Source organism: Poecile atricapillus, chromosome Z (genome assembly GCF_030490865.1).
Source record: "Poecile atricapillus isolate bPoeAtr1 chromosome Z, bPoeAtr1.hap1, whole genome shotgun sequence".
NCBI classification, from domain to species: domain Eukaryota; kingdom Metazoa; phylum Chordata; class Aves; order Passeriformes; family Paridae; genus Poecile; species Poecile atricapillus.
Genome location: NC_081289.1, coordinates 112,374,088 through 112,401,050, shown reverse-complemented (window position 1 = coordinate 112,401,050; position 26,963 = coordinate 112,374,088). Strand labels below are relative to the sequence as shown.

General features: G+C 37.9%; 1 protein-coding gene across 1 annotated transcript in view; it reads left to right on the top strand.

The window, feature by feature from the left end:
- Positions 1–26,963, top strand: part of ADAMTSL1 (ADAMTS like 1) — a 183,332-nt gene that overhangs the window by 50,365 nt on the left and 106,004 nt on the right. The window contains exons 5-7 of the mRNA XM_058827039.1: positions 3,041–3,167; positions 8,810–8,884; positions 11,751–11,908. Coding sequence (XP_058683022.1) covers positions 3,041–3,167; positions 8,810–8,884; positions 11,751–11,908 — 360 coding nt within the window. The remainder of the gene's footprint in view (positions 1–3,040; positions 3,168–8,809; positions 8,885–11,750; positions 11,909–26,963) is intronic.

Genomic DNA, 26,963 nt, shown 5'->3' with positions numbered 1-26,963 from the left:
GTGGTGACATATTTTCACCCATTCTATAATCTTTTTCAATGAGTCCTCTGCAGCCTTCATGGAGAGTGAAAATAATGTTATGGAAATTACATGTTCTCAACTCAGCCAAACTTCTGTTTCTTCTGCTCTGAGACAAAAGATATTGTTCACGTGAGCTGCATTTTTTCAGGAGCTCTTTAATATTTTCTTGTCTGATCTTTTGCTGTAATAAGAGTCCAGCCTGCCAAATATTTTCATGTAAGAGCTACTAAAAACTAATATAAGAGATCTTGAGTAGTGTCCATTTTAAAGTGACTCCATTTCAAACACTAGCAACCTTTCTTTCTAGTGCATGAAATTACCTTCAAAAGATGGAAGAATTTCCCTAAGTAGTGAAAAAAGAAAGAAAATAAAAAAGAATAAAATGAACTTGGGAACATTTTGTGTTTCATGCATTAATCACTCATAAGTTTTTTTAATGAAAATTTAATTCATATTCCCAGAGCTCTGGGTATCTATTTAGACAGATAATCTAACAGAGTAAAGAAAGAAATCTCTGCAGAGACCTTGGGGAGAAATGAGAAATTCATTTAATTTCATCAAAACTCTTAATTGCATAAAATTATTTGAGACACTGCCAAACACAGTAGGGTTAACATATATTTTGCACATACCACTGAAATGTTAGTAATCACAAATGTCTCCATACTCCCATTTAGCTCATACTTCCATTTCAAACACAGCATTTCAACAGAAGAAAAACTTTTATGCTGTGCACTGGTAATGGCTGGCCAACTCATTAAAAAAGAAACAAACCACAGTATAACTTCCTTTCACACCTGATATTTTCCTGGTAGTTTCCTCCACAAGTTGTGACCTAGCTCCAAATTGCTCATTTTATAAATTAACTTTAATCAGGGTATAGCCCATGGCAACATGTGAGCTGATGATTCATAAAGTTAAAAATGCTTTAAAGTAGTAAATGCTGTTTTTTTGAAATTGGTTACCTAATACCTGGATTTAAGATCCAGTCTATTTCCTATCCAAGCAGTTTACATGTTCGTTTCAAAATTGGCAAAGGCATAAAAAGATCTTGTACCCCTCTAAAGTGAATTATTGAGCAGATACAAAAGGGAATTTCTTCTGTAACCTGGCTCCCCAGCAGGACCCTTCTCACTGTGGGTGCTAGTGATCTCTAATGCACTAGAAAGAAAAGCTGAGTCATATAGTTTTCAGATCATGCAAGTGATTATTTTTACATCTTTTTATGTCTTGTCTATGCAGAGTTGAAGCATACCAGTCTGTGTGTATCAAAGGTGCAGTTCCTGTAGGGATATCCTTATTCAGAAAAAAGTACTGTGGATACAATTTGTACATATGTACTTGAATGTTTTATATGGAGTTGTCACAGTCAAGTTATGCTTAACTTTGCTTCAATTTTATAACCATTATTTGTCGTGGTGTTTCTAATGCATTAAAGTATCTCTTGCAGCCTTGATATGAGTAGCATTTCAAGGAAATGTGTCCTTTTTGTAACTGTTACTTCTTTAGAATCCACTAATTCCCTTAGAGGGATCATAATATAAGGTGTAAACATAGGAGGCTTCACCCATTTCTGAGCTGGAAGAAGTAGGTAAAATAAAAAAAAAATATTATTGCTTTCATCAAGCTTAATTTAATTATTTAAATTAAATTAATTATACTACCAGTATGACAGATAATCAAGGAAACAGTATTCTGCAGCTAGTAAAATAATGATTTTAAAAAAGGGAATTGAATTGCTAAAAGAAAATACTGGTTATTAAAGCCTACATTTTCATAGACAAATGAAGAGAAAGTGTCAAACCCAGAAATATATCTCACCCCAGCAGAGATGCGTAATTCTGCACATTCAGATTTGCACAAACAAGAAATATTAGTCTGAATGTTTAAGTGGGCAAGTTACACGTATAGCTTATTCTCACCATTTTGTATGACCTAGTTCTCTGATTTAACTAAAACTCAGAAATGTGGGAAAATCTAAACCTGAAAAAATACTTTATTTAAAATTCCCTGTGTTTATATATACACTCTCTATTTGGCTAAGAGCCTTAGCACAAACTAATTAGAAGTTATAGACAAATATTTGTACATCGCTTACTCTGCATGCCAGAATGCTAGAAGGCCTTTCATTTTCTCACACTTACAAAGGTGATTATAGCACTGTAAGGACTTTCTTAATTTCTTGGATTTCACTTATTTATATGCAAAATTCATAACTTGGATGGAGAACTTAAACCAAAAGGCCTACATTAACACTGTGTTAAACAAATAGTCCATTAATTAATTTTAAATGTACTTAATTATAAATTACTGTTTGATTCTCCTCAGAATAACAGGAGATTTGCAAACTGAGAAATCTAGTTTATTAAAATTAATAAACTTTTAAAATTTTGAACCAAACAATTTGCATGTAGGAATAAAGCCAATTTCAGAGCAGGTAATTGCATTTATGCAATGACTCTCAATCTTTTGTTGCAATCATTTCCGCTTTCTTTATCAGATCTTTTACAATGTCTGAACACAGGCATTGACAGTGTGGAATGGGATTATTGTCAAACATAATTAAAACCACATGGCTTCCCCAGCTGCATAGAAGGTAAAATTTCAGAGCCACGTTACTATTGATCCATGCTGCTCTTTACTTTTATCTATGTGTCTGCTTCCTATCTGTCTTTTTATCTATTTCAGGCATTTTGATTTGTGAAACTCTAAGAAGTAAAATTTCTGATAGGACTCTGACCAAGAAATGTTCCCAATGCCCTAAAATAACAATCTCCAACAATGCTCTTTTCTTCCTCTGGATTGCAAAAGCCATTGAGTACTAACCTGTTCACTCACTATCTCTTGCCTGACTTCAGTGCACACTCCTAGCCAGATTTGCTCAGCCTCTTTCATTGCTAAGGTACTTTATGGCCCTCTAGAGATGCTAAGAGAGAAATTTAGAGTAATTAGTTGCAGAGATGGATTGAGCAGATTGGTAAGTGCTCATGTTGAACTGCACATCTTTCTTTTTTGCCAGATTGTTGGCTGTGACCACCAGCTGGGAAGTGCTGTCAAGGAAGATAACTGTGGGGTCTGCAATGGAGATGGGTCCACCTGCCGGCTGGTTCGAGGCCAGTATAAGTCCCAGCTCTCTGCAAGTAAATGTAAGCTGTTCCTTCTGGTAAAGTGCCACCTTCCCCTTTTAGAGAAGTTTTCATTTCTTGCAAGCTAGATTTCACCCCACTCTTTCTCAAGTGCCTGAATAATCGTGGTCAATCTAGTTGCCCCCACAGGTGCTCACCCCTTGAGTTAAAGCAGCCTTGCTCAGACTCTTGGTCAGGTTGGAGGGTGGACAGAAGCTCGTGGAAAGATGTCATCAGCATATTCCCCATCTCAGCTAGCTAGCTGCTTGTGAAGAGCAGAAGAGCAAGCTCTTCCAACACCTCTCTGACTGCATTCACTGGCTATGCATAGGGCTTGGTGCACACTGCTCTGAACAGAACGGTTGATGCTGCTCTAAAACAAGGAAACCCTGAGGGGCTGGTGGTGCCAGCCTGGCAGAGTGCTCTTTCCAAGGCCTATTTAGCATGCCTGCATGCTCAGCACAGTCTCTCAGTTCTACCGAGAACTGAGGAATCTAAGTTGTCAGAAAGTGCCTACACAGGCATGAGACAAAAATATGGCCTTTCCTGCATGCTGACCCAGCTTTTACCCAGAGTGGTAAGGTAGCTTTAGTGTCCCGCAGTGTGGAGGTTAGTTTATTAATCCTGAACCCCAGACAGGTTTTTTCAATCTGTTTACAGCACCACAGATGGAACTATAAAACTTTTGGGGTGAGAGATAGGGTGTTTCTGGTCAGTTTGAAGAAGGATTAAAAAGCAGGTGAATTTTCATGCCTATGTAGACACACCTAAGGAATCACATGTGCTAGTCTGAAAACCTGCCCCCAGCCTTAGAGTTTAATCAGACCAGCTCTACCATTCTGGAGCAACTTTGCAATTGCTGAATAGCACAGAACTTAAAAGATTCAAATAGCAGTGTAGTATCTGTTGAAGACAGTGTCTGTGTACTTGGGGGCTCTATAACAGGGAGAGCTGCTTTTTATAAAAATTTCTCTCTGTCAAAGAATACCTGTGTTGGTATGGAGCACAGCCCAGCATACAGAGCAGCTGATAACAGTGCAGCTGTGGCTCCTTGTCTGCTGAGAGCGAGAGTAGGAGAAAAAAGGAGGGCAGGGGAGGGGAGGGGAGCTATTTTTTATGAAGGAAATAAAGGAATAATCCTCATAAGAGTTCCATTGCTGAAGCAGAATTGTACATTAGAGGACAAAGGAAATAATTCACAAAGATATAAGAATGGAATTTTACCTCCTTGTGAAGTTTTCTGCAATGGGCAGGAAGAGATTTGGAAATCTCCAGGCCACTTGAGACATAATAGTGTTTGTGAGCTATTTTGTCAAATGTCTTTTCCTGTAGGAGCAATTGTTTCTTAGTTGCTTTGTGGTAAAAAGGTGCTCTTCTCTTCTCTACTGAGAATAAAGGCACTAATATGTTATGCACAGTACTAAAATGTTAGTAAAACACAGTACTTACTCCCAATGGTTTCCTATTAAATGTAAAGAATGTTACATTGGTGATAGAGTAGATGGCTGAGAGCACAATCCTAGACTGAGACAAATGGGAAAAAAATGTTAGAGAATGGAGTTTTCAGACACATTTGTATAGAATTGTTACGCAGAGCAGGGAAAATTGTAGATTTTGTGTGCAGTCTGTATAAACCATGTGGCATTATTCCCTTCCCTGCTGTGAATATACATGTTTTTATGTAACACTATGAACTTTGAATCAATGAAAAGTTTGGGGTTTTTTCATTGGGTTGTTTAAAGTCATAAAGACACAATTATGAATCCCCTTCATATTTGTGAATTAATATGAATTATTTTTCTGCAGACTGATGTTGGTGTCAAAATGATTTATGTAAATGTTGTGAAAATTTGAGATTTAAAATGCTGGAATTCTTTCAAAAATATATTGTCTTCATTTTCTGCACTTATCTTCCCCAGCATTGCTGGCACTTCCTCTGTGTCAGCATCTTGCTTATTTGTCTCTATAAACACAAATACACAAGCAAATCTGGGATCAGGGCCTGATTCATTTTATTTATCCCGTCATTTAAATGACTGGATTTACTGATTTGTAGCTAAATTTCAAGTTATCTTTATAAAATAATTCTGTTTTTCTAGAATTATGTCTACTTTATCTGTGGTCTGAACAAGGGATTAAAAGCCAGACTGCCACGCAGGCAGGGGAGAAATGTACATCAGTGACTAGACATCAGCAGAGGTGTTCTTTGGCCTCTCAGGATTTTTGTTTCCCTAAAAACAGCATTCAGTCTTGAGGACTGTTCTAGGGGTTGGACAGTTGACCTTTACTCCAGAGTTGAAGCTGTTTATATCTCAAAATCATTCCAAACACAGTCTTGAGCTCATCATACCAAAGTAGTTTTCTCTTGGTGCTTGCATCCAGCTCCCTTCCTCCTGTTGCTTATATCATGCAAAGGCATAAGAGAAAGAAATTCATAGAGCTTTTAAACACTTAGCATTTCTTACAGAAACAGCTTCTTCATAGTTTATAGGGGTTGTACACATGTCCCAGTGGCCTCAGCGACAGAAACATAGTAGGGCAGGATGTTGTATGATAATGAATTCTCACCTACATTATTATGAAAAAGAAAGCACCTGTGTCTATACTTTTGTAAGACTAATAATAAAAAAAAGCTACAAAAACCTTCATTCATTCCTGAAATATTCTTTTTTCCTCTGGTGGCTTGGATAGTTCTTAGAAGTCTGCAGAAAATGCAGAAATCTTTCTCTTTTTATTTAATATCTTCTTTAGGGAACATTGTACGTCCTTCCTATGAAAATAAGCTGCATTTAAGTAGGCTTCTTTGTATTCACCAAGAGGCTAGGGAATTAGTCCTATAAGTTCTGAGTGCATTCTGCTGATCACCTAGTGCAAAGCTGGTATTTCTCTAAAACAGGACTGATATCTACTATCTAAGTAGATTAGTTTTAAAAGAGGTTTGTAGAAATTATAGTGCTGTCTAGATATTCACCTAATTACTCTTGTTACAGCTGTCAAAAATAGATGTGGTTCCAGATTTCCACTGAATATCAGTAGTAATCAGGAGGTAGAAAGAACTCCATTTTTCCTTATGAGAATGGACAACCTGTTTGGACAAAATCCAAATTAAAAATCAAAATCTAGAAGAAACTTCTCTCTCATGGGAATCTGATATATGTACATGACATTTAACTTTTGCCTAAAACCTTGCATGTTCTGAGAACTGAGACACTGTCCTGGGACTTTCCTCTGCTTCCCTATGCATGGTCTCCAGAGGAAACCAACCACCTGTTAAAGCATTCTGTATCTTTTCCACACAACTGCTCAACAATCTGTCTCTCTGCTTGCTGTTGGAGAGAGCTGTGACTAAATGTTAGCCTGCTTACTTTCACATCTCTTCACAGGAAATGTCTCCCCCTTATCACTGTTAACCTCAGGAAATTATCCTTCAGTCCCCACTGCTTCTGCTTTGTGAAAGCAGGAAGCACTGTGATAAGCATAAATCCCACTGAGCTTTGCATTTCACATAAAGCATGCTAGGATTTCAAATGGAGAGCAACTACAAGATCAGGTGAAATATAGTCCTAGCAATACCCTGGGGCAGAAGATGCATGCTGAGAATGTAAGCTCACATGGTCTTTATACCGTCTGGGTTTTCTGTGACATGTCAGTGGATTGAGAGACAATCAGATATAATAATGGCATGGGACTGTCTCTAAATAAGAATTGTAAAAAGGTCATTAATATTGTTGTGGGTTTTTTTAATTGAAATTATTGTTTTTACAAACTCAGAAAAATGTTATACAGGAAAATGGTATGTCATGCTCATGTATTTTGTTCCCCAAAATGGATAAAATAAGTTATCCAACTGGGTATCTTGAATCTGAATGCCAGAATGGTACTAAAAAAGAAGTATTTGAATATCAGTATTTAATTAATTTCTTAGGAATTGAACATTTGTCTGTCCAAATAGAAAAAATTTAATTATGTATAGATAGGGAAGATTCTTAGCTTTACTAATTAGTGTGGTATCAGAGATGTGCATGAGCAAAATGTGTGTTGAGTTTAAGCCCAGTGTTACAAAAGACTTTGACAATGAAATTTTGGATAGTTTGAGAAAATATATCAAATCAAAACTTGAAAGTGGGACATGGTTCAGAAGCGCCCAAAAATTTGAAGTGACACTTAGAAAGACTGCTTACATCTCCGCCTCAGTTCTGGGATTAGTAAGAGGCTACAAAAGTATGAGTATTTCATCCCATGAAGCTCTGAAATATAAGTGTCAATAATTCCTGTGATGCACTACACAATTTAAAATTTAAAAGGATTCTAGTTCACAGTTTTTGAGATATTACAATTTCGGATGAATGAATGTATTGGATGAATTAATGTATTACTTAAAAGTTCTTGTTTCTGGTAGTGTTTCTTCTCTTGTTGAGAGTGAGTGTTGATTCTTCAATTTGGTATAAAATGACAACATCAACTATTTCACTAGTAAGTGAGAATCCTGATTCTGCTGGATTCCAACAATTTTCCCAGTTTGGTCCGGTCACAAGTGTAAGACTCCAATTCATATGTTTGAATGAAAGATAAAATGATTTTATTGTCTGAGTTAGCCTCACCTGACAAAGTAAAACATTGTTTTGAGAGCAGAGCTGTAGATCCTGCTAGAAGGCATTTCATGACATAAATGTGAGCAGTTCTAATGAATAAATAGTGAAAGAGATTTTGTTCCTCTCACATCTACCACCTTCTCATTCCCCAGAAAAATCCTTTTAGCCATACATTCTTTTTCTTTCCTGATTTTCAGTTATATGGTAAGGAAGCAGAAAGGACAGGGAAAGGTGAATGAAATGTGCTGGTTAGTCCAGGTCAGCATTCTCTGGGCACGCCACTTCATAACCCAGGTATAGAATTTTATATCATCTTTCTGTGTCTTTCTGCCTCCCTTCAGAACATTACTGAGGTTGCTGCCTCTTTAGAAACGCTGACCTAACTTTCACAGCTGCATGTGACCTACATGTTAATTCACACCTAGGTTTAAATATAGTTGGCAAAGCTCCCAAGGGCTTTGTAGGTGAAAGATCCTGCTGAAAAACCTCTTTACATGACAGTCTGATGGGCTTCTGCTTTTCCAGGGGCTCTCTGCTAGCAGTGTAGTAAGGGAAAGCAGAATTCTAACACTTAAAGTCATTAAAATAAGAGGTGTGAAAGGCATGACATAGGTGAGAGCAGTAGGAGACCACATAGCATGGACAGGATCATGGAGAAGCTGTGGGGTTTAAGTGGGGGAAAAGTCAAGTGAAAAATGGGGAAGTTATTCTGGTTAAACATCAGAATAAGCTTACACTTCTCTACTTCGCCACAGACATCAATTCAAAATACTTGAGAGTTTTAAGTGGAGTTGTGATGAAATAGAAACTTATGAGTCATTTGTGAAAACCATAAATAGCTGTGAAGGAGTTGGGGATAAATAAAATCAGCAGGCTTGGATTCTTCTAAGCAGAAGGTTCTTACTACATTTAACAAGTTATTTTTTCAGATTTTTAATAATAATTCTTGGCATTTTCAAGTGGTCTTAAGGTTTTTCTTTTGACTGCCTTGTAAATCTCTTTCAATGCTTATTTGAAAACAGATGGGAATTTCCTTACTTATTTACTCCATGCATTTTTGCCTTCTCACAGTGGAAGATACAGTGGTTGCTATTCCCTATGGAAGCCGACAAGTTCGCCTCGTGCTGAAAGGACCCGATCATTTATGTAAGTAGAAGAAGCTGGTTTACACTTGTTTAAGAGAGCCTTGGCAACCTGCAGTGCTCTGTTTACACTGTGGTGTCTGGTTTCCCTCTCTCAAATGGCTGATTTCAACACACGAATGGGTCCTGCTCTCAGAAGTTTTCTTCAGACCCCGTTACCTTAGTGGTACACTCTTTTCGAAGCAGACCTTGGCCAACAGTGCAGAGTTCTTTTCCCCTCCATATTTTTTCAGTAATTTCTGTTTGCTTATGCTTTGGCTGGTTTACTTGATGTCAGGTGCTTTTGTTTGAAATTAATAAAATACGTACCACTAACTGAAGAAATATTGAGAACAGTAAAGTAAAAGCTTCCCTGCAGGTCAGCTCAACCATCAAGCTACTCATGACTTAAACACATTTCTGTTATGGTCTTTCTCTCTCCCCTAGATACACACACGAAATCACACTCTAAACACCTGAAACCACATACAAAAATGAAACCTTGTTCTTTAGCAGGGATACTGCTCCAAGGAGCTAAGACCACTGAGTTCTGCTAGCCCATCACTTGGTAGCTGTAACACTTTCCTGCTCCATCTGTGTATCCCAGCAGCTGTACAACCTTCTTTTCTGGGAGGAATCTCAGAATTTGAGAATACTCTGCTAGAGCTGAAGGCAAATCCATATATTTCATGAGTAGAAATTCCTGGCACCCCTCTCTCTTATCTTGTGAGCAGTAGCTGCTCACAAGCTGCTTCCTTTTTCATCAGCAGCAAATGAACATTAGAGTCTTAGTAAATACAGTTTACTGTCAGAATAAAACCCCAAACTGTACTGCTTGACTGCTCAGTAGCACAAATTATTGTAAGATAAGTTGGACTACCCTTCTCCTTTTCAAAAAGTCTTTAGGAATTTTCTACTGCACAGACCATTTATGTCTTCTGTGTTTGTCACTGTAGGTACAAACATGAGTGACAGCAAAGATGTGAAACACCAAATCATTTCACTGTCTGCATATTTTCTTTCACCCAAAAATGTTATGCAGGGTATCAAAATAAAGGTTGGTTTACTAGTCCTGTACTGTAGCTTCCTACTTGTGTTGAGAAAGCAGTGGGTTCTTCAGATTTAAAGCTGTGGATAAAGGCCTACAAATTATAGGTTATAAACCAAGAAAAAATATATTATGTTTTTGTTAGAAGTTCAAGTGCTGCCTGTACTTCAGTTTTAAGTGGCCCTTTGGGTATTCCTGAGCTGCTCCAGTACGGCTGACATTACTTTCCCAGTACGTGACATGCACTCTTCCTTTCTCTCCTGTCTTCTTTTCCAATATAGATGTTCTTTTCCAAGGCAGAAAATTTTGTACTTTTGTTATTGTTTCAGAGAAATTGAGCTATAAGACAGCTCAGAGAGAAATGAGATTTTAGCTGAGAGATGGACCTAAAGCTTCACTCAGGCCATATCATATTTCATGACAAAAATATTTTAATCAGCAAGGTCTGCTTCAGTCACCAGTTGAGATTTAGATTAACTGCACTGTGTAAACATGAATAAGTCCAAATATATCCCCCTCTTGTTTCAGACGTCTCCATGAATCTTTCTGTTCACCCACCAATGGATTTTATATATGTATGAACTACAGCCAGTTGCAGGGGGAGGGAGTGTTTTGTGAACTTTGGTTGTGGGAGAAGTCAACAGGAGGCTGATTATATATATGCAAGTCTTAAAACCATCTTTATTCCTGATGCCTGCAGCCTTGTCCAAAAACAAATAGATGGCCAAGTGCAGCACAAAGGAAGAGACTGGTCTCATTGAATATCAAGGAGTTCATCATTACAGTGCAAATTCTTAGTGTACTGCCTCAGCAACTTCCTTCATTAATTAATTCCCTTAATCCATCATGAAAAGCAGTCTAATTACTGCAATTACATTTTTGTTCCCTAGTTAGCAACTTAATATATGCAAATAAATAAGTTTTTTCTTTTTGTTGTCTTTGAAAATATATCTCCATCACAGATGAGTAGTATGTCTTAGCTGCCTCGCTGTGTTGCAGGTTTTGTGCCTATATTCATAAATATATGTGGAAGGCTTGCAGCTTTGCAATCTTTCATTGAAAATTTCCCTGTCATTTTTAAATAACTACCAGAAATAGCTTACTGGTGAATGTCCTGTAAAGCACAATCTGGTCTTGGTAGGGAGGCTAGCTGAATGATGAAACAGACCTAATTTCTGACTGTTGACTTCTATCTAAGAAATCATCATTATTTTCAATATGACAATCAGAAGTAGCTACTACAAAACAGTATCTGAATTAATGACCGCTTTTGGGGAACTGTGAATACAGAGAGCCAGATGGAGAACTCAGGAGGGTTCAGCACCCACTTTCCTCTTCTTCTCCACTGGGATGGGTCAGACTGCTTCTGGAGAGGAAATGGGATTGCTCTCTTACTGATCTTTCTTTCCTGGATATCCTGCTTTCAGTTAATTGTCTACCACAACAACATGTGGTTAGTGACCCACCTTTGAACTGAAGGAGGGTACAGCAACTTAGCAATGCTCATGGGCCAAGGTCTGAGGTCACACTCCACACAGGAGCGTGACTTACTAAGGGTGAGTGAAGCAACGGCAAATATACCTAACAAGGAATGGATTAGTATGTCTGAAAGAGAGTAAAAACATGACCTATGGGTGAGGAGGGGAATGTGAGCTAGAAATCGAAGGGTTGAACAAAGACAAAAAGCAGATGGAAGAGAAAAAAGAAAAGGAACATGTGGAAATGTGAATAACTATGGGAAAATATTTGCAATATTACTAATTTGTGCTGGGTGGTTTTTTTTTCTTCTCACTCTTCAAATTGCTATGCTCTGGTTTCCTGACAATTTTTTTCTATTTGTCAGATTTGGAAACTAAGACTCTCCAAGGTGTGAAGAGTGAAAACAGCCTCAGCACCACTGGCTCCTTCCTTGTAGAAAATTCTAGCATTGACTTCCAGAAGTTTCCTGACAAGGAGATCTTAAGAATATCTGGGCCTCTCACTGCAGACTTTACTATCAAGGTGAGGGTCATTGGTCACTGACATCTTAAAGCAACATAAAATAAGACAAGATGTATTAGGAAGATGAAAGAGATTTTTCTAGATCTTAATTTTCCACTAGATGTTTATCACAAAGCCTGATCCAGGCTATATCTTGAACTCTAGATGGAATTCTTTATGGTTGTGTATTTGATGAAAGCCTCAGTGACAACTCCTCAGGAGAGAGAGACTGCATTTATGTCAAAAAAGGCATAGCCAATATGTGCCCCTCAAAAGAAAAGATGAACTCATTTCAAGAAAAGACAGATTACTTTCTATATGCACTACTGAGGTACTTACAAATCGATGACATGCAGTTTTCTTTGTCTGTGATAAGTAAAAAGATATATTTTTGGCCCATAATTTGTTGGGTGTATACTAGTGTAGTTGCACAGAAGACTGTAAGAGAGTGAAAAGTAAATTCTCTAAGCTCTAAAATAAATGGGATAACTTTGCTTGAGAAGTCATGGCAACATTTTCAAGTTCTGCATTTTCTTTCACTGGCAATAAGAGGAAAATTGTTTCTTCCCATTAGAGCATTTCTATTCTTCCAGGTAATATAAAACACATTGCTGGAATCAATGCACAATTCTCTGGGAAAACAAACATACAAAAATGAACATTTGGGAGTTGCAATAAAATAAATCCTTTTCCAGTAGGTCCAAGGAACCTGAAGGATTTCAGCTGTAAAACTGCAAAACCTGTATCATGTCCAGGACTATGTAAATTTTTCATTATGAGCCCCAGAGGTAGATGACATTTGCTTTAACCTTGAGCTAATGGCAGATAGCGGTTTGAACAGTGAACTGGAAAATGTCCAAGCGATTGTCCTGGGTTAAGCTGAGCTGGGAAGTAGCACAGTCCTGTAGACTGTCCACTGCCCATCGTGGTATGTTAGCAGCTGAAAAAGCAAATTGAATTTTTCAGAACTCATTCACAAGGAGAAGCCTGAACTAAAGAGTATGTTCCTTCCTTTTTAAATGGCAGAACAAAAATGCCTTACTAAAGTGGATACTGTTCAATTCAAAATATCTGAAACTCATTTACCTCCTTTACAGATGATACAAAGATGGCAAACATCAGTGCAATGTAAACAGTATTTCTCACTTTGTTTTATTTCTGATATCTGTGAATTTCTGGCAGTCTAGTTATAATATATTTGTGGTAAACAACTAATCATGTAGACCTATTGCCCTGAAATGGCAACAAGAGGGATGTACTCTTTTCCTTATATTTCCACTGTTGTCATTTATGACAGGAAAATATCTTTATCCCTTAGTGCTTCTTCAATATCAAAGCAAGGTAAGAAGTGCTGGTTTAATCAAAGGAGACCCATGTTTAAACTATGACAGTTCGACCAATATGAGCGTACAAGTTGGCTAAGCATGGGCAGGACAGACACTGCTGAATTGAGGCGAAATTATTTTGAGTTCTGCTATGAGTTTGCACCTTTGAGAGTCAGAGTAACATGATGCATTAGGTGTTAAATCTGTTGTCTTTTGTGGATATAGAAAAATACACCAAAAACCCCCAATCAACTATTCATGCTTGTAGGATCTTTTCTAAGGTTAGAATTAAATTTTGCAATGGATTAGGCACTAAAAAATTCTCTTCTCTTGAATCACAGTTAGTTTTTTAATCAACAGCTTTAGAAGATACTTCAGCTATTACTGCATGCAACACAGATATTATTCTACACGATTAAATTATTTCTTTAACAAGTTGGGTTTTTTATTTCTGGATATTTATTTTGTTAGATTTCACCAGATATAAGCATGCACAGATGTGCGTACAGATGCATGAAATCCAAATTGCTACCTCTCAGTTATGTCAGACTTGGAAATTCTTTTCATACTTATTTTATTCATGATGATTTTGCCTTCAGGTTTTGAAGGTAAAGTACTTCTCTTTAAAAAAATCAGATTAAATATTTCTCAGTGGTGTTAGTAAGCTTTCCTTATGAAGTGGGATCTCTTTGCGTGTCAGGATTTATTTTCCTGGGCAGATTTTTATGCAAAGAGATTTAAATGGATCAGTAGCAGAAATCGTTTTAGAATCATCATCTCCAGAATTATTCTTGTAATCCTTTTCACTTGAACCTGAATGCTCTTATTCAGACAGGTCTAGTTAGACACCTGGATATAATTCAGAAGTAGAAACCCAGTGTCAGTTGACACTTAACTTTCTTTATTGGTAACCCAGAGTGCTTTAAAATTGCAAGAAGAAACCTCATGCTGTTCCTGTAGGAGCTGAGTTGTATAATTACTGTGTAATTTTTTTGCTGTGTAATAGACAATGCTACATTCCTCATGTGCAAAGCTCCTGGCAGTCTTTTCACAAGAGGTGTAAATAGTGAAAATAATTCTGTAAAACAGCTGTATTTAAAAGAAAAAAGTGATATCACAGAACTGAAGAAGGAGCAAAATTTTTCATGTTCTTATCTTTATATTGATCATTTGAGAATTATAAGTCTCCACTGTAAACTCCAACTTTTGAAAGGCAAAAGACCTAGAAAATAAGCCAGTAAACTTAAATCCCAATGGAACTGCTTTTCCTAAATTCTGATGATTTCTCTGTTTTAATGTTTTCAGAACAAAATTCTGGTTCACATGAATAGAAATGCCTCTTTCCTGTAAGAAAATTGCATCATGTTTGATATAATGCTGAAGAAATGAAGGTCCATTTCCATTTGGAAATCTGTCTGTTTCTGTGGTCTGGAGATAAGAGTAGTAATATCACACAGGAGGACATGCCTTTCATGGCAGAGCTGCCCCTGACCTGCTCTGTGGCAAGTGTCATGTTTGTTCACTTGTCTGTGCTAAAACACCTCCTCTGCTGGTAAGAATCTTGAGGTACTCAGTTCATGTCATGCATCCTCTCTTTTGAACAGGATGAAGCAGTACTGTCCAATGAGGTCTGCAGATGACCATATAATGAGAACAGTCATCACCAGATGATTGTAAATATGAAATACATTAGTGGCAGACTTATGGGAACCACCAGAAGGGACTGCCAGTGAAGAGTGAGGCTGGGAAAGCACAGTCTGTTAGGGTCTGCTTCACAGGCTGATTGTTGCACAGCTAAGGCCCTAGCCCTGTGGCTGAGGTGTGAGCCAGCAAAGACCAGTGATCTAGACCAAAACCAAGCTCTAGTGAAGGTTATTATTATCTAGGCTTGGGTTTGGTTTGGAGGAGAAATTGTAGGCCTAGATCTAGACTAGACTATGTTTATGTTGGTTTTAAATCCCTGGTATTGATGAGGGTTCATTCGTAGTGCCTGCCCAGACCAAGCCCCTTGCGTGAGGGATGCATAAAGTTGGATTGCATAAGTGTTTGTCTGGAGACTTTTAGAGGTGTTTGGATTAGGATTGCATTGTATTGATGTTCCTTTTGTAATGCTAGGGCTGACAAGCCTTGGCTAAGGGCTACTGCCAGAAGAGACTGTCTGGCGCTTTCTTTTTGTTCTGGTGGCTGGGGTGTACTTCTGGCTGATTTAGAAATTGTGTGAACCAGGTTTACTTGGGCAGAGTTACTGTTGAAATTAGGGTTTTGGCTACCAATTGTCCAAAAAGTCATAAAATGCATCTCAAAAGTGGATGCTAAATTACACAGAACTCTAGAGCTAGCCAAACAACTGTTGGATCAGCTGCAATCTAGCACTGGCAGAAGGTGCTGATGAGATAAATACATTTGATAACAGTCCAGGTTAGCAAAAGAAAACAAGGTTGGGACTTAGTCTAGACTTCCTGGGACTTGCAAGGGCATGCAGGAGATAATCCAAGTACAAGCAGCCAGCTGGCAGAGAATTTGATGGGCCTTGTCAGTCTAGGACCAGGGTTGGATCAAATGTTACTTTGAACAAGGCGCACACAGTGATTTACTTTGTGGCATGAAATAAATTATTTCAGTACTTGCTTTTAGGCAGTAGCCAAATGATGCAAATTTGCTCTAGCAGCAAAGAACTACTGTTTATGGTTCACATATTGTTGGATATTTGAGGTATTATCGTATTAGGACTTGGAGTGAAGACAGTAAGGTTCTTCTGCGCAATTTAGTTCTGATACTGGCGGAAGTTTCCAAACAGATTATAGCTCATATTTAGAAGAAGGCTTCCTATCAGGTAGGAAGTGGTGAAGAATCTTGGAAGCACTGACAGCTTGGGGTTAAGATAGTGCTCCTGGAAAGAGATAAGATAGATTTAATGCTGAGTGCACAGAAACAAAAACAGTTAAAGTTTAGTTTGAGTGATTCAGCTTTTGTGCAAGCAAGGTCAACTCACTGGAAGACTTTGCTTCATCTAGAAGAGATCAATGGAATATTGTCAATTTGTTGTAAAGCAACAGTACGTCTAGAGATACTTGTCTTCCTGACATCATGGTGGCACACTGCAGATTGGATTTAGCTGGAAGCATGTCTGCATCAGTGACTTTTATCAACCTATATTTGCATTCAATACTTCTTTTCCTAGTAATAGTAATAAAAATCACCCAATCTAATTTCCTGATATCTAATAAACACACTATTTTTTTAATTTATTGGTCAAACTCACAAGTAATGACCCGCCTGAAAAGAGATGCAATCATTAATTATCTTGACTAGATCTTTTGATAAGGTGAAGAAAATTCTTTTTTCTCCTTGTGTTAGGTTGCAATGCAAGATGTAACCAAAACTGTGAATTCTATAATCAGCTGCTAAAACCAGGTGGGGCAGTGTTCATTATCTCTTCTATGACCCATCCATCATAACTCCCTCAGGGTGATATCTTCTGGGCCAGGTGTTAAATTAAACATTAATTAAACTTTAATATTTATTATTATTTAATTACAATTAACGATTATTACACATTAATTAAATTAATGGGCCAGCTGTTAAAACCAGGTGGGACAGTGTTCTTTATCTCTTCCACAACCCATCCTCCCTCCAGGGGGATATCTCCTGTTAATGGGCCAGTGAGTCTCACTGCATGACTGATAAATTCCATCATCCCATTGTGAGATGCTCCACCCAGGGAGAGGAGCCAAGCATTCCTACCTGGATATAATCTGAGACTAGAACATCACAGTCAGCCTTTTTCCACTGGATTCCCAGAGGAAGACCAGACTGTTCTACACCACCACTGGACCTTCAGAGGAAAATTACACCCTTCTGCAGGATCACTGCTTCAACAGAACCACATCTGTCACTCCAGGAAGGCTGCAACCACCATTTAATCAGACTGCTACCAGCACCCTGAACAACAGGGTGTCAGGTTGTATTCTGACTCTGTCAGTGGTTTTTGTACTACTGTATTTTATTTTAATTTTCTTACTAAGTTGTATTTTGTTGGGTTTTTTTTAATTATACACTAGTAAAGAAATGTTATTCCCATATATTTATATGAAATGTTATATCCCATATCTTTGCCTGAGAGCCCCTTAATTTCAAAATTATAATAATTTGGAAGGAGGGGGTTTACATTTTCCATTTCAAGGGGGGCTCCTCCTTCCCTAGCAGACATCTGTGTTTTCAAACCAAGTGTCGTGGTTTTAAAGCAGTAACTAAAAAATTACTTATTTCTTGCTGTGAGATATGGATTAGAACAAGAACAAAACAGGCTTAAAACTTAAAAGGAATAAAGAAAGTTTATTAACAAAACTACAAGAATAAAAACACCAGAATAAACTTCCAGAATACTCTTTTATCCCCCACTACTTGACTATTCCTTTGCACACGTGACAACATAGAGACAAAAAACTTTAGAACTTTGGTGGTTAAAACAGTCCCAATTCCTGCTACAGTCTTTTCATCAGTCTTTGTAGAGAAACAGGAGTCCCCTTCTGCTAATCTATGGAGTTTCTCACGAGAAAACTATTTCTGTTATAGCCTTCTATTTCCTTGATGCCAGCTGCCCGGAAATCTGTCATCAGTTCTCTCCTCCCATTTCACATCACTCTGAGGTGTGTATGGGCCATGAGTTTAGGGATGTCATTTTAAGGATGAGTTATTCAAAGGCAAAAGATCCCTTCATCTGTTTCTGTGAGCTTCTCTGGAAACAGTTTTCTCATTGCCCTCAAAGCCTCAAATCTTCGTTCAACTCTGTTCCAGCACCTCACTGTATCACAATTACTCTCTGTTTTGCTCAAAATCCACTTTGAACACTCCATTCCTCCCAATATACTCTGTCATGAATTTAAGGAGTCTTTTTAAACTATTGTCCATCTCCATAGCTTTAACAGAAAGCTATTTCAGCTTGTAAAGCATCTCCTTATTCTCTCTTCCCCATTTAAAACTTAACTCTTTTTCTCACTGTTTTTGGTGGTTTTATGATGTCTTCTTCATGTTGATTGTCTCTCGCTCTGTCTTTCTGGGAAAAAGGAGTAATCTGTACATTTTATCCAGGTAGTAAAAGAATTAAAGCCTTAGGAAAGCTGCAAGAGTTCATGGTGTCAGGTTTCAGTCCAGCAGCAGAAACTACAAACTAAGCCAGGCTGGCCGGCTCCGTTTCCTTTCCTCCCACCTCCCTGCCTTCCACCTCCATCCTCTGCGGGCTTGTCCGGCCTTAGAAGTTTGGGGGGGGGGGGGGGGGGGGGGGGGGGGGGGGAGGGAGAGAAGCCAAGACAGAGCCTTGTTACCTTCTCAGAAGCCGGAAACCAAAGAGAACAAGAGAGCTCTGACTTTAGATCTTAAGGGGGTGTTCACAAGTTGAATTCACTTCTTAATGGTCAAAACTGCTGTCAATTCTTAGAAATGACTGATAATTGGTCAGGAGAAAAGACTCCCATCAGCCACCAGCAGCTTCAACTTCCTTAGCTCCCAAAGCTATCTTAAAGGTAAAGCTACCCCATGACACCAAGTCACTCCTATTTTGGCAAACAAGGTGAAATGTATGGAAAACCATTAACTACACCTTTTCAAAATAATGTACAGTTTTTATTTCATATCCTTTTGTTCTGTTCAATATAAGTTATTTTAATTAATAATATGTAGAACATGATCATTGTCCTAATCAATACATTTCATCTTTAAGCCATGCCAAGATTTCTATAATGAATGATACACTGTGTAAAATAAGAAATGCATCTCATTGTTCAAACCTTGATGCAATACTTTCACTGATTCCTTCTGGTTTTCCCACCCTGAGAAATATGACGTTATTACTACTGTCTAGCTCCTTTCTCCTTCACTTCTGCATTTGATACCTTTCATCATCATTTGCCTCTTTCCTAGTGTCAAAATAGACTCAAATGATGGTATGGGTTATAAGACGCTTCAAGGATTCTCTAGTTCCAACTCTGCTGTCATGGCTAGAGATAACTTCTACTAGATCAACTTACTCAAAGCTATATCTAGCCTGGTCTTGAACATTTCCAAGGATGGAGCATCCACAATCTCTCTGGACAATACTTTACAGTGTCCAACCATACACAAAATAATTTCTTCCTAATATCTAAACTAAATCTACCCTCTTCCAGATTAAAACAAATATCCTTCATCCTGTCACTACATGCCCTTGTCAAAAGCCTCTCTCTAGCTCTCTTGAAGCCTCCTTTAGGTTCTGAAAGGCTGCTGTAAGGTGTACTTAGAGTAAATTCCCCATGCTGAACTACCTCTACTGTCTTGATGCCTTAAGAACCTAAAAATGAAACAACACACACTTTCATGATAATATTAGTACAGGAGATATGAAGGCTGGTCTTTATTGGAGGCCTTCAGGGGTAAATATGGAAAATGTCCACAAAAGCCCACCCACACAAGGTGAATACAGATTTATAAGTTTAGCAAATCAGCATATTTAACAAACATCACAAATTAGGAGCACAAGTGGTGAAGCAATTCATCCCCTACTTCAAGCCCCTTGTAAATCCTCCCCTGTCCAATAGGCCAGGGGAGGATTTTGTTCATGAAAATGTGTCTCAAAGAACTGGTTTTTAGCCTTGGTTCCCAGAAAGAGCCAAGATAAGGTGGAGGCTTTGTCTTTCTGCCTCGGAAGATACTGAAGCTAAACTGCAATAATAAGCTACAAAAGTACAAGTATGTGTGTAAAGAATACAAAGAATTTTTTAACATAAAAGACAAAATTCTTTAGACATCGGTCTTAGCTTTTTCTCATAAGAAAGGTGCTCCAGCCCACTGGTCATCTTCATGTACCTCCTCTAGAATCACTCCAACAGATTGGTGCCCCTCCTATGTCTTACTCTATTTACTTTTTTTATCAAAGATGATGCATAAAAAGTTTCTCCTTATTTCCCTTCTCTGTTCTTTTCCTCGTTTCACTGTGATTATACAGTCATAATTTTTAAAAATACACATAAGCATACAATTTGTGGCTAGCGTTTAATTACATAGATGTATATTTTGAAAGAATAAATTTCCTATAAATAGATCCATAGTTTAATAAAATGTAATAAAATTTTTAATATCTATTTTTTATAAATAGGTAACTGTACATAAATATATATGTTGAAAAAGAGTGAACTTACACTCTACAATTACATGAAAGGAAGTTGTAATGAGATGGGTGTCAGTATCTTCTCCTAGGTAACAAGTAATAGAATAAAAGAAATGGCCTAAAATTGTGCCAGAGGAGCTTTAGATTGAATACTAGAAAAAATTTCATCACCAAAAGGCTGATTAAGCATTCGAACAGGCTGCCTAGGCAAGCAGTAGAATTACCAACCCTGGAAGTGTTCAAAAACTGAGCAGATGTGGTGCTTTGAGATGATGGAATAGTGGTGAACTTGTCAGTGTCAAGTTAGTGGTTGGACTGGATGATTTTAGAGGTCTTTTCCAACCTTAGTAATTTTACGATTCTATACACATAATAATCAGGATAAATGGATTCTACCTGGCTGTGTACTTATCTCTCCTTTTTTCTTCCTTTCACAAAATTCTATTGATGATTTTAACTGATGCTTCACAATGAGCTGATATTTTCTGAGGAATATCTAAAACAACCCTATAACCATTCTGAATAGTAAAAGCTAATGTGGACAACAGTTTTGTATGTAAATAGCATATATAATTAATTTCGGCTTCCCATAGGCATTATTTTTTTTTTTTTTACAGAACTCAAATTTTAGTCCATCAAAAATTTGAGTGCTTTCCCAGAAGGTTTCAATGCACCACTCATAAGCTTTTTCATTAGCAAACTTGGTTACCTCATGGTTGGCCCTTTATCTTGCTCATCTGTGCATTTGCCTAACAGCTCGTGCTGTAGCACATATCCCTGAGGATTCCACAGTCCTTCATCCATTGCAAAAGCACATTATTGGACCATTATTTGTTACCCAGTCATCAGTTCATGGAAGGATTTTCTAGGAGGATCTGTCTAGGACCTCTGATGAGGGACCTAGGAAAAAAAAGTAGAATAATAAAACTTTTTTTTTTTTTTTTTTTTTACAAAGCAGACCAGACTGCTTAAAAAAATTACTTTTCTCAGGGTACTCTTGAAATTCTGTTCAATTTTTACATTTGATCTACTCACCCAATAACTGAGCTAGAAGATACTGGACTGAAATTTTGCTCCTTAGTCATGAAGCACCTTCTGAAAACTGTTACCAATTTCTACCTATATTTATGTGTTTTAATCTGTAGTTTATGCATGTAAGAAGACTAAATATGATCATATTTGATTTCGATTTGTGATTCCTGTGCTCAACCAGCACATCATTTGAAACTACTAGGTGGATGTTCTTTGGATCTAAAAATGTTACCATTAATTTTACATACTTTTTTAAAATACTGCTGCTCTGAAATGTACTGGCGGGTCTTAAGGCAGAAGAGACAGTTTCTTAGATATGTAATTTTCTATTCTCTGACAAAATGCTATTTGTAATTTTTTCTTTTCTTATTCTGTAAGTGACTCAAAAATCAGTCACTTTTTAGTACTATGAAGACTTTGTGCCAACCTTGTTCAGTTTTCACTATTTTAACAATTTTTGTGTGTGGCAAAAAACACCCTTTCAATTCGTTAACTTTATTTTTATACAGTATCTATGCACAATAGCATCCTCTTTTTACACTGATTTCTTAGATATTGCCATTAATAAATTAAGGTTAGTAAATATTCCGCAGTGACGATAAAGGTGGCTTCTTTAAAGGTGAATTCTCCTACCATGGAAGCATGTTGATGGTGGTGAAATGGTATTTCCACAATGTCTGGGATGTTGGTATCACAACAGAGATACAGTACATCTGGTTTTGGTGTATTTGTGGTTGCCTTTGGTTCCATGGAACGATTTTGGTCTTCTCATCTGAGAAACAGCCATATTTGTTGTACTTATTTTTGGATTCTCTATAGGTAGTTAATTGTTATAGCTGCTATTGCACGTTCCATTACTGCCAGCTATACTAGCCAATCCACTGCAGTGATTTTCTCTTTTTTATTTCTTTTGGGCAGAATAATGGAACAGGAAAAATATTTGAACCTTCTAGTTTTCTATTTTGGCTTTGTGAGAGAATTAATCTAAAGGCTTTTTAACGCACTCATCACCTAAAGGAATACTGTTTAATCCAAGACTGGGACAGGGTGAGCAAGTTCAATTCAGAAATACTTTGTAAAATATGTAAATGAGTGATAAGGTAATTTCAGAATTATTTTTCTGGCTGATATTGACAAGCAACAGATGGAGCTGACTTTTATAAAACACAGCCCTAAAATCAAGTTGATCCAACACAGGACAATCACAATCAGGGGACATGAATGCAGAAGTGGACAGTAGACCTTGAGGGTAGAGGTCCTTTCAGCATTCCAAAGAATGACAAATCAAACTCAGAGGCCAAACAGGTGTAGTCCTGTCTTAAAACATATACTTGAAAGCCTTCAGTATCTCTCATTATTTACATTTTATGTTTATTATGTTATGTTTATTATGTTTAAGTTTATTATTTACCTTTTATGTTATATTCTATTTCCTTTAAGAACAAATTATTAGCAGCAACAAATCTCTTGTACATCCTGCTTTATTTTTCAGTGCAAAATATCACTACATACAACCAGCAAATTGAAGCGCTCTAGGCAGAATATTTTTTATACTGACATGAGAAGCACAGACTTATATTTATCAGATTTCTCATTAGTTACTTTCATTAGTATCAATCTGATGATTTCATATTTGGAACTTGTAGAAAGCATTCAGAATCAGAATAATAATATGGGAGAACCCATTAAAACTTTTCTAATAGGCATGGTGCTAGTTTGTAGTAGACCAGATCAAACTGTGTAAGACAAAGCACTTCCAGAGGAGGACAACAAAACTGGTGAAGGGCCTAGAGAGTAAGTCCTATAAGGAATGGCTGAGGGAGCTGGGGGTGTTTAGTCTGGAGAGGAGGAGGCTCAGGGGTGACCTTATCACTCTCTATGACTGCCTGACAGTTGTAGGCAGGTGAGGGTCAGTCTCTTCTCCCAGGCAACCACTGACAGAACAAGAGGACAGTCTTAAGCTGTGCCAGGGGAGGTCCAGGTTGAACTGCAAGAAGAACTTCATTGGGACAGTGGTCAGGCATTGAAATCGTCTGCCCAGAGAGGTGGTGGACACATCTCTGGAAATAGTCTAGAAATAACTTGACATGGTACTTAGTGCTATGGTTTCGTTGACATGGTGGTGTTTGGTCAAATGTTGGAATTCATGATCTAGGAAGTCTTTCCAGCCTTCATGATACTGTGATTCTGAGGTACAAAATAATAATTCCCTTTCTCTTCCCATTTTGGAACACATACACACAAGAAAGAAATGGTGTCTTTCCTCTTCACCTCCCCCCAGCTGCATAAAATGAGAACATTTTATTGAATACACTTTTCATGGCTTAGCTCTACAAGTAACATTAATAATTTCTTGGTTATGACTGCTGGTTATAAAGAGCTGATTAAATTTTCAAACTGTCCAAGTAAACTACTGTGGTTTTGTAGGTCAGGCCATATGCTCTTCAGTGAACAAAAAGAAATGGTTCATGCATACATTGCCAAAATCAAGCAAGAAATGATTGGTCTTTTTGGAACTTTACTTCTTCAGTTTTATGTGAACTAATCAAATTTTGGAGCTATAGGAAAAGCCAACAAAGTGCAAAGATAAAGTCATGTGTTGCAGTCTCTTGTTCATAGAGCAGATCAGAATATCTCAAAAAGATTACACACCTTTTGTGTATTGTGTGTAAAAAGAAAATTTTTATTTTCTTGTTTTCATTTGACTTTCTGTGACATCTCCAAACCAAACCTGCATTTTGTCAACTCCAAACTTCGCCTGAGCAACAGTTTGTGCTTCTCTTACATCATCCTAGGGAGGCATTAACAAAATCAGTGTAAAAACAGTCTAAAAGAGATTATTTTTTTACAAGGTCTTTCAAAAGTGAAAAAGCTGTCTCTATTGATAGTGACTGTCAGCTAACCAGTGGATATTCTGAGGACTCTAGTTTTAACCAGTTCCATAGATGACTGTTGTTATTCTTTAGGATCGACAGCCGGCTGAACGTGAGCCAGAAGTGTGCCCTAGTGGCCAAGAAGGCCAGCAGCATCCTGGCCTTTATCAGGAATAGTGTGGCCAGCAGGAGTAAGGAGGTCATTCTTCCCCTGTACTGGGCACTGGGGAGGCCGCACCTATGAAAACCAGCTGAGAGAGCTGGGGCTGCCTGAAAGGAGGGTGTAGCCAGGTGGGGGTCGGCCTCTTCTGACAGGCAAGTTGTGACAGAATGAGAGGACACAGTCTTAAGCTGCTCCAGGGGAAGTTTAGGCTAGACATTAGGAAAAAATTCTTCACTAAAAGAGTGGTTGTGCACTGGAATTGTCCACCCAGGTTGGTGATGTAGGTACTGCTTGTGGAGGTATTTAAAAAAAGACTGGATGTGGCACTCAGTGCCATGATTTAGTTGATGAGGAGGTTTTAGGTCATAGTTTGGACTTGATGATCTCAAAGGTGTTTTCCAACCTAGTTCATTCTGTGATTCTATGAAAGTGGTAAGAGCTGCTCTGATGTTAGGAATGCTCTAAATTCCCCTGAAAGTTAAAGAAAGGAAGGATGATATCTAGGGAGTTTCCATGCAGAAATGCAGGGATGAATGCTCTACAAGATCTGGGTACTTCTGACTTCATCTATTAATAAGTTTAGATAGGATTTTATTTGCAAGTATAATGATCAGTTTCCATTTTTCTAGGTCATTTACCTAAGTGTGTGCAAAACCCATTGTTAGTTGGAGGACTAGCTTAAGGTTCTCAGGTGATGACCATCTCTGGATCTTTGGCATTTCTCATAGCTACAAGGGTGTTGCTAATACTGCAAGGGTAAAAAATGTCATCATATTATTGAGCTGAATATTTCAATGTGTAGGAGTTGGTCCTGTGCAGTCAAACCACAACATTTCTTACAGTATTTAGCTATCAAGTCTCACCCTGCATTTTTCAGGGCTCAAGTGATGTTTTCAAGTCAGTAATGTTTTTTACTGGATAAAGATCTTAGCTTTAACAAACAGTCAAACAAAATCAAGAAGTTTTTACTACGTGGAATCACCATTTATTGTTCCTCTTCTGCTTACAATACTCCTCAAAAATACATAATACTATGTATGCTTCTTTTATTTGCTTGTTTTGTATCATTTGAGCTTATGACTGTGGCTCATTGTTATTCTTTCCCACCTATGAGAAAGCCATTTATCATGGCTGTAAGAGTGACTTCCACATTAAGCTGGAAAAGATGGTACATCTGTCTTTTCTCTGTGTCGAAGCAGACAGATAACTCCAGACATGAAGGAACAGTCTGCAGAGAGAGTAACTCTTCTTTTTTCCTGATTTTTTTTTTCCAATGTAAACTCCTTTTTTCCTCCCCTTCCTTTTATAGTAGCCCATGTATGTTCTTTTGGTCTGTTCTTCATGATTCACTGCAGACTGTACTGCTGAGTAGGTCTGAGTTCAGGAATCACTGATGATCCTTAAAAGACAGAGAGTAAAAGCAGAATTCTCCCCAGAGGATGCCTTTCCTGCACATTGAGATCAGAGACTTCCCCAGATGGCTTCCAGCACAACCGAACATTTTTCCCAGGAGTGCCTGAGGCTTTCATGAGCCCGGAAAGACCCTTCTGAAGTGTGTAATTAATGCACCATCCCCACACAAGGAATTAGGTGTCCTGTTTCTGACACACACATTCAAACAATACTGATCTGTGCAAAAGGCCTCCCATTTGCTGAAGCCGTTGTATTGCTACAGCTGGTTTGGGTTTTTTTCCTTTTGTGAATTGACATCACTGTTTAATTAGGAAAGGGCAGCTTTAGTCTCAGTGGACCAGACCTCATACATCAGTATTCTTGCCCTCCCCCTGTTCTTCAATATATATATTGATTTGTAATCATGTTCCTGCTGTCCATCTGCAGGGGAAAACAAACAACCCAAGTTACAAAGTTCATCTCAATTTGTCCTATTTTTGCTTCTGTTTTGCCATTCTTTGACAGTATCTCTTGGTGTTTGGAAAAAGAGAATAATAAGGGGAAAATGGTGTTTCCAAAACTAGGATATTCATTTGAAACATGAAAGAGAAAAAAGGAAAAGGAGGCAGTGGTTAAACAGTTTAAGCTGTCTGAAAAAAAAAAGGAGGAGGATTGCTCCTGGGAGCAGCAGTACTGCCTTGGAGAAGGGTCCATATTTTCTAGTTGTGATTTGGCAGTTTTCTCTACTGTGATAGCATCATGCCACTGATGCAGAGATGCTCAAGCAGCACTGAAACACTGTGTCCTAGGACAAATAATCAAATAGGAGAGGTTTTTAGTAGCAGATTTTTGCTCTTCCCTTGCCAGCTGTTCATGAAGAGGCATAGAGATAAGGACAAAGGTTAACCTGCTGAGATTTTGAAGTCCTCATAAGTGTATTAATCAGCACAGATATCAAACAGGAAGGATTTTTTTTTACTGGGCTGGGTGCAAGTAGTGCTGCTTTACCAGCGTGAAGGTCTCTTGTATTGCAATCCTTGCACTACAAACTCTTGCTTATGTGAAACATCCATTCAGCACACCTGAAAGTATAGTACTGAAAGTATGCCAGCTTTTAAACTCAGGTGGCTCATAGGCTCTAAAGACAGTT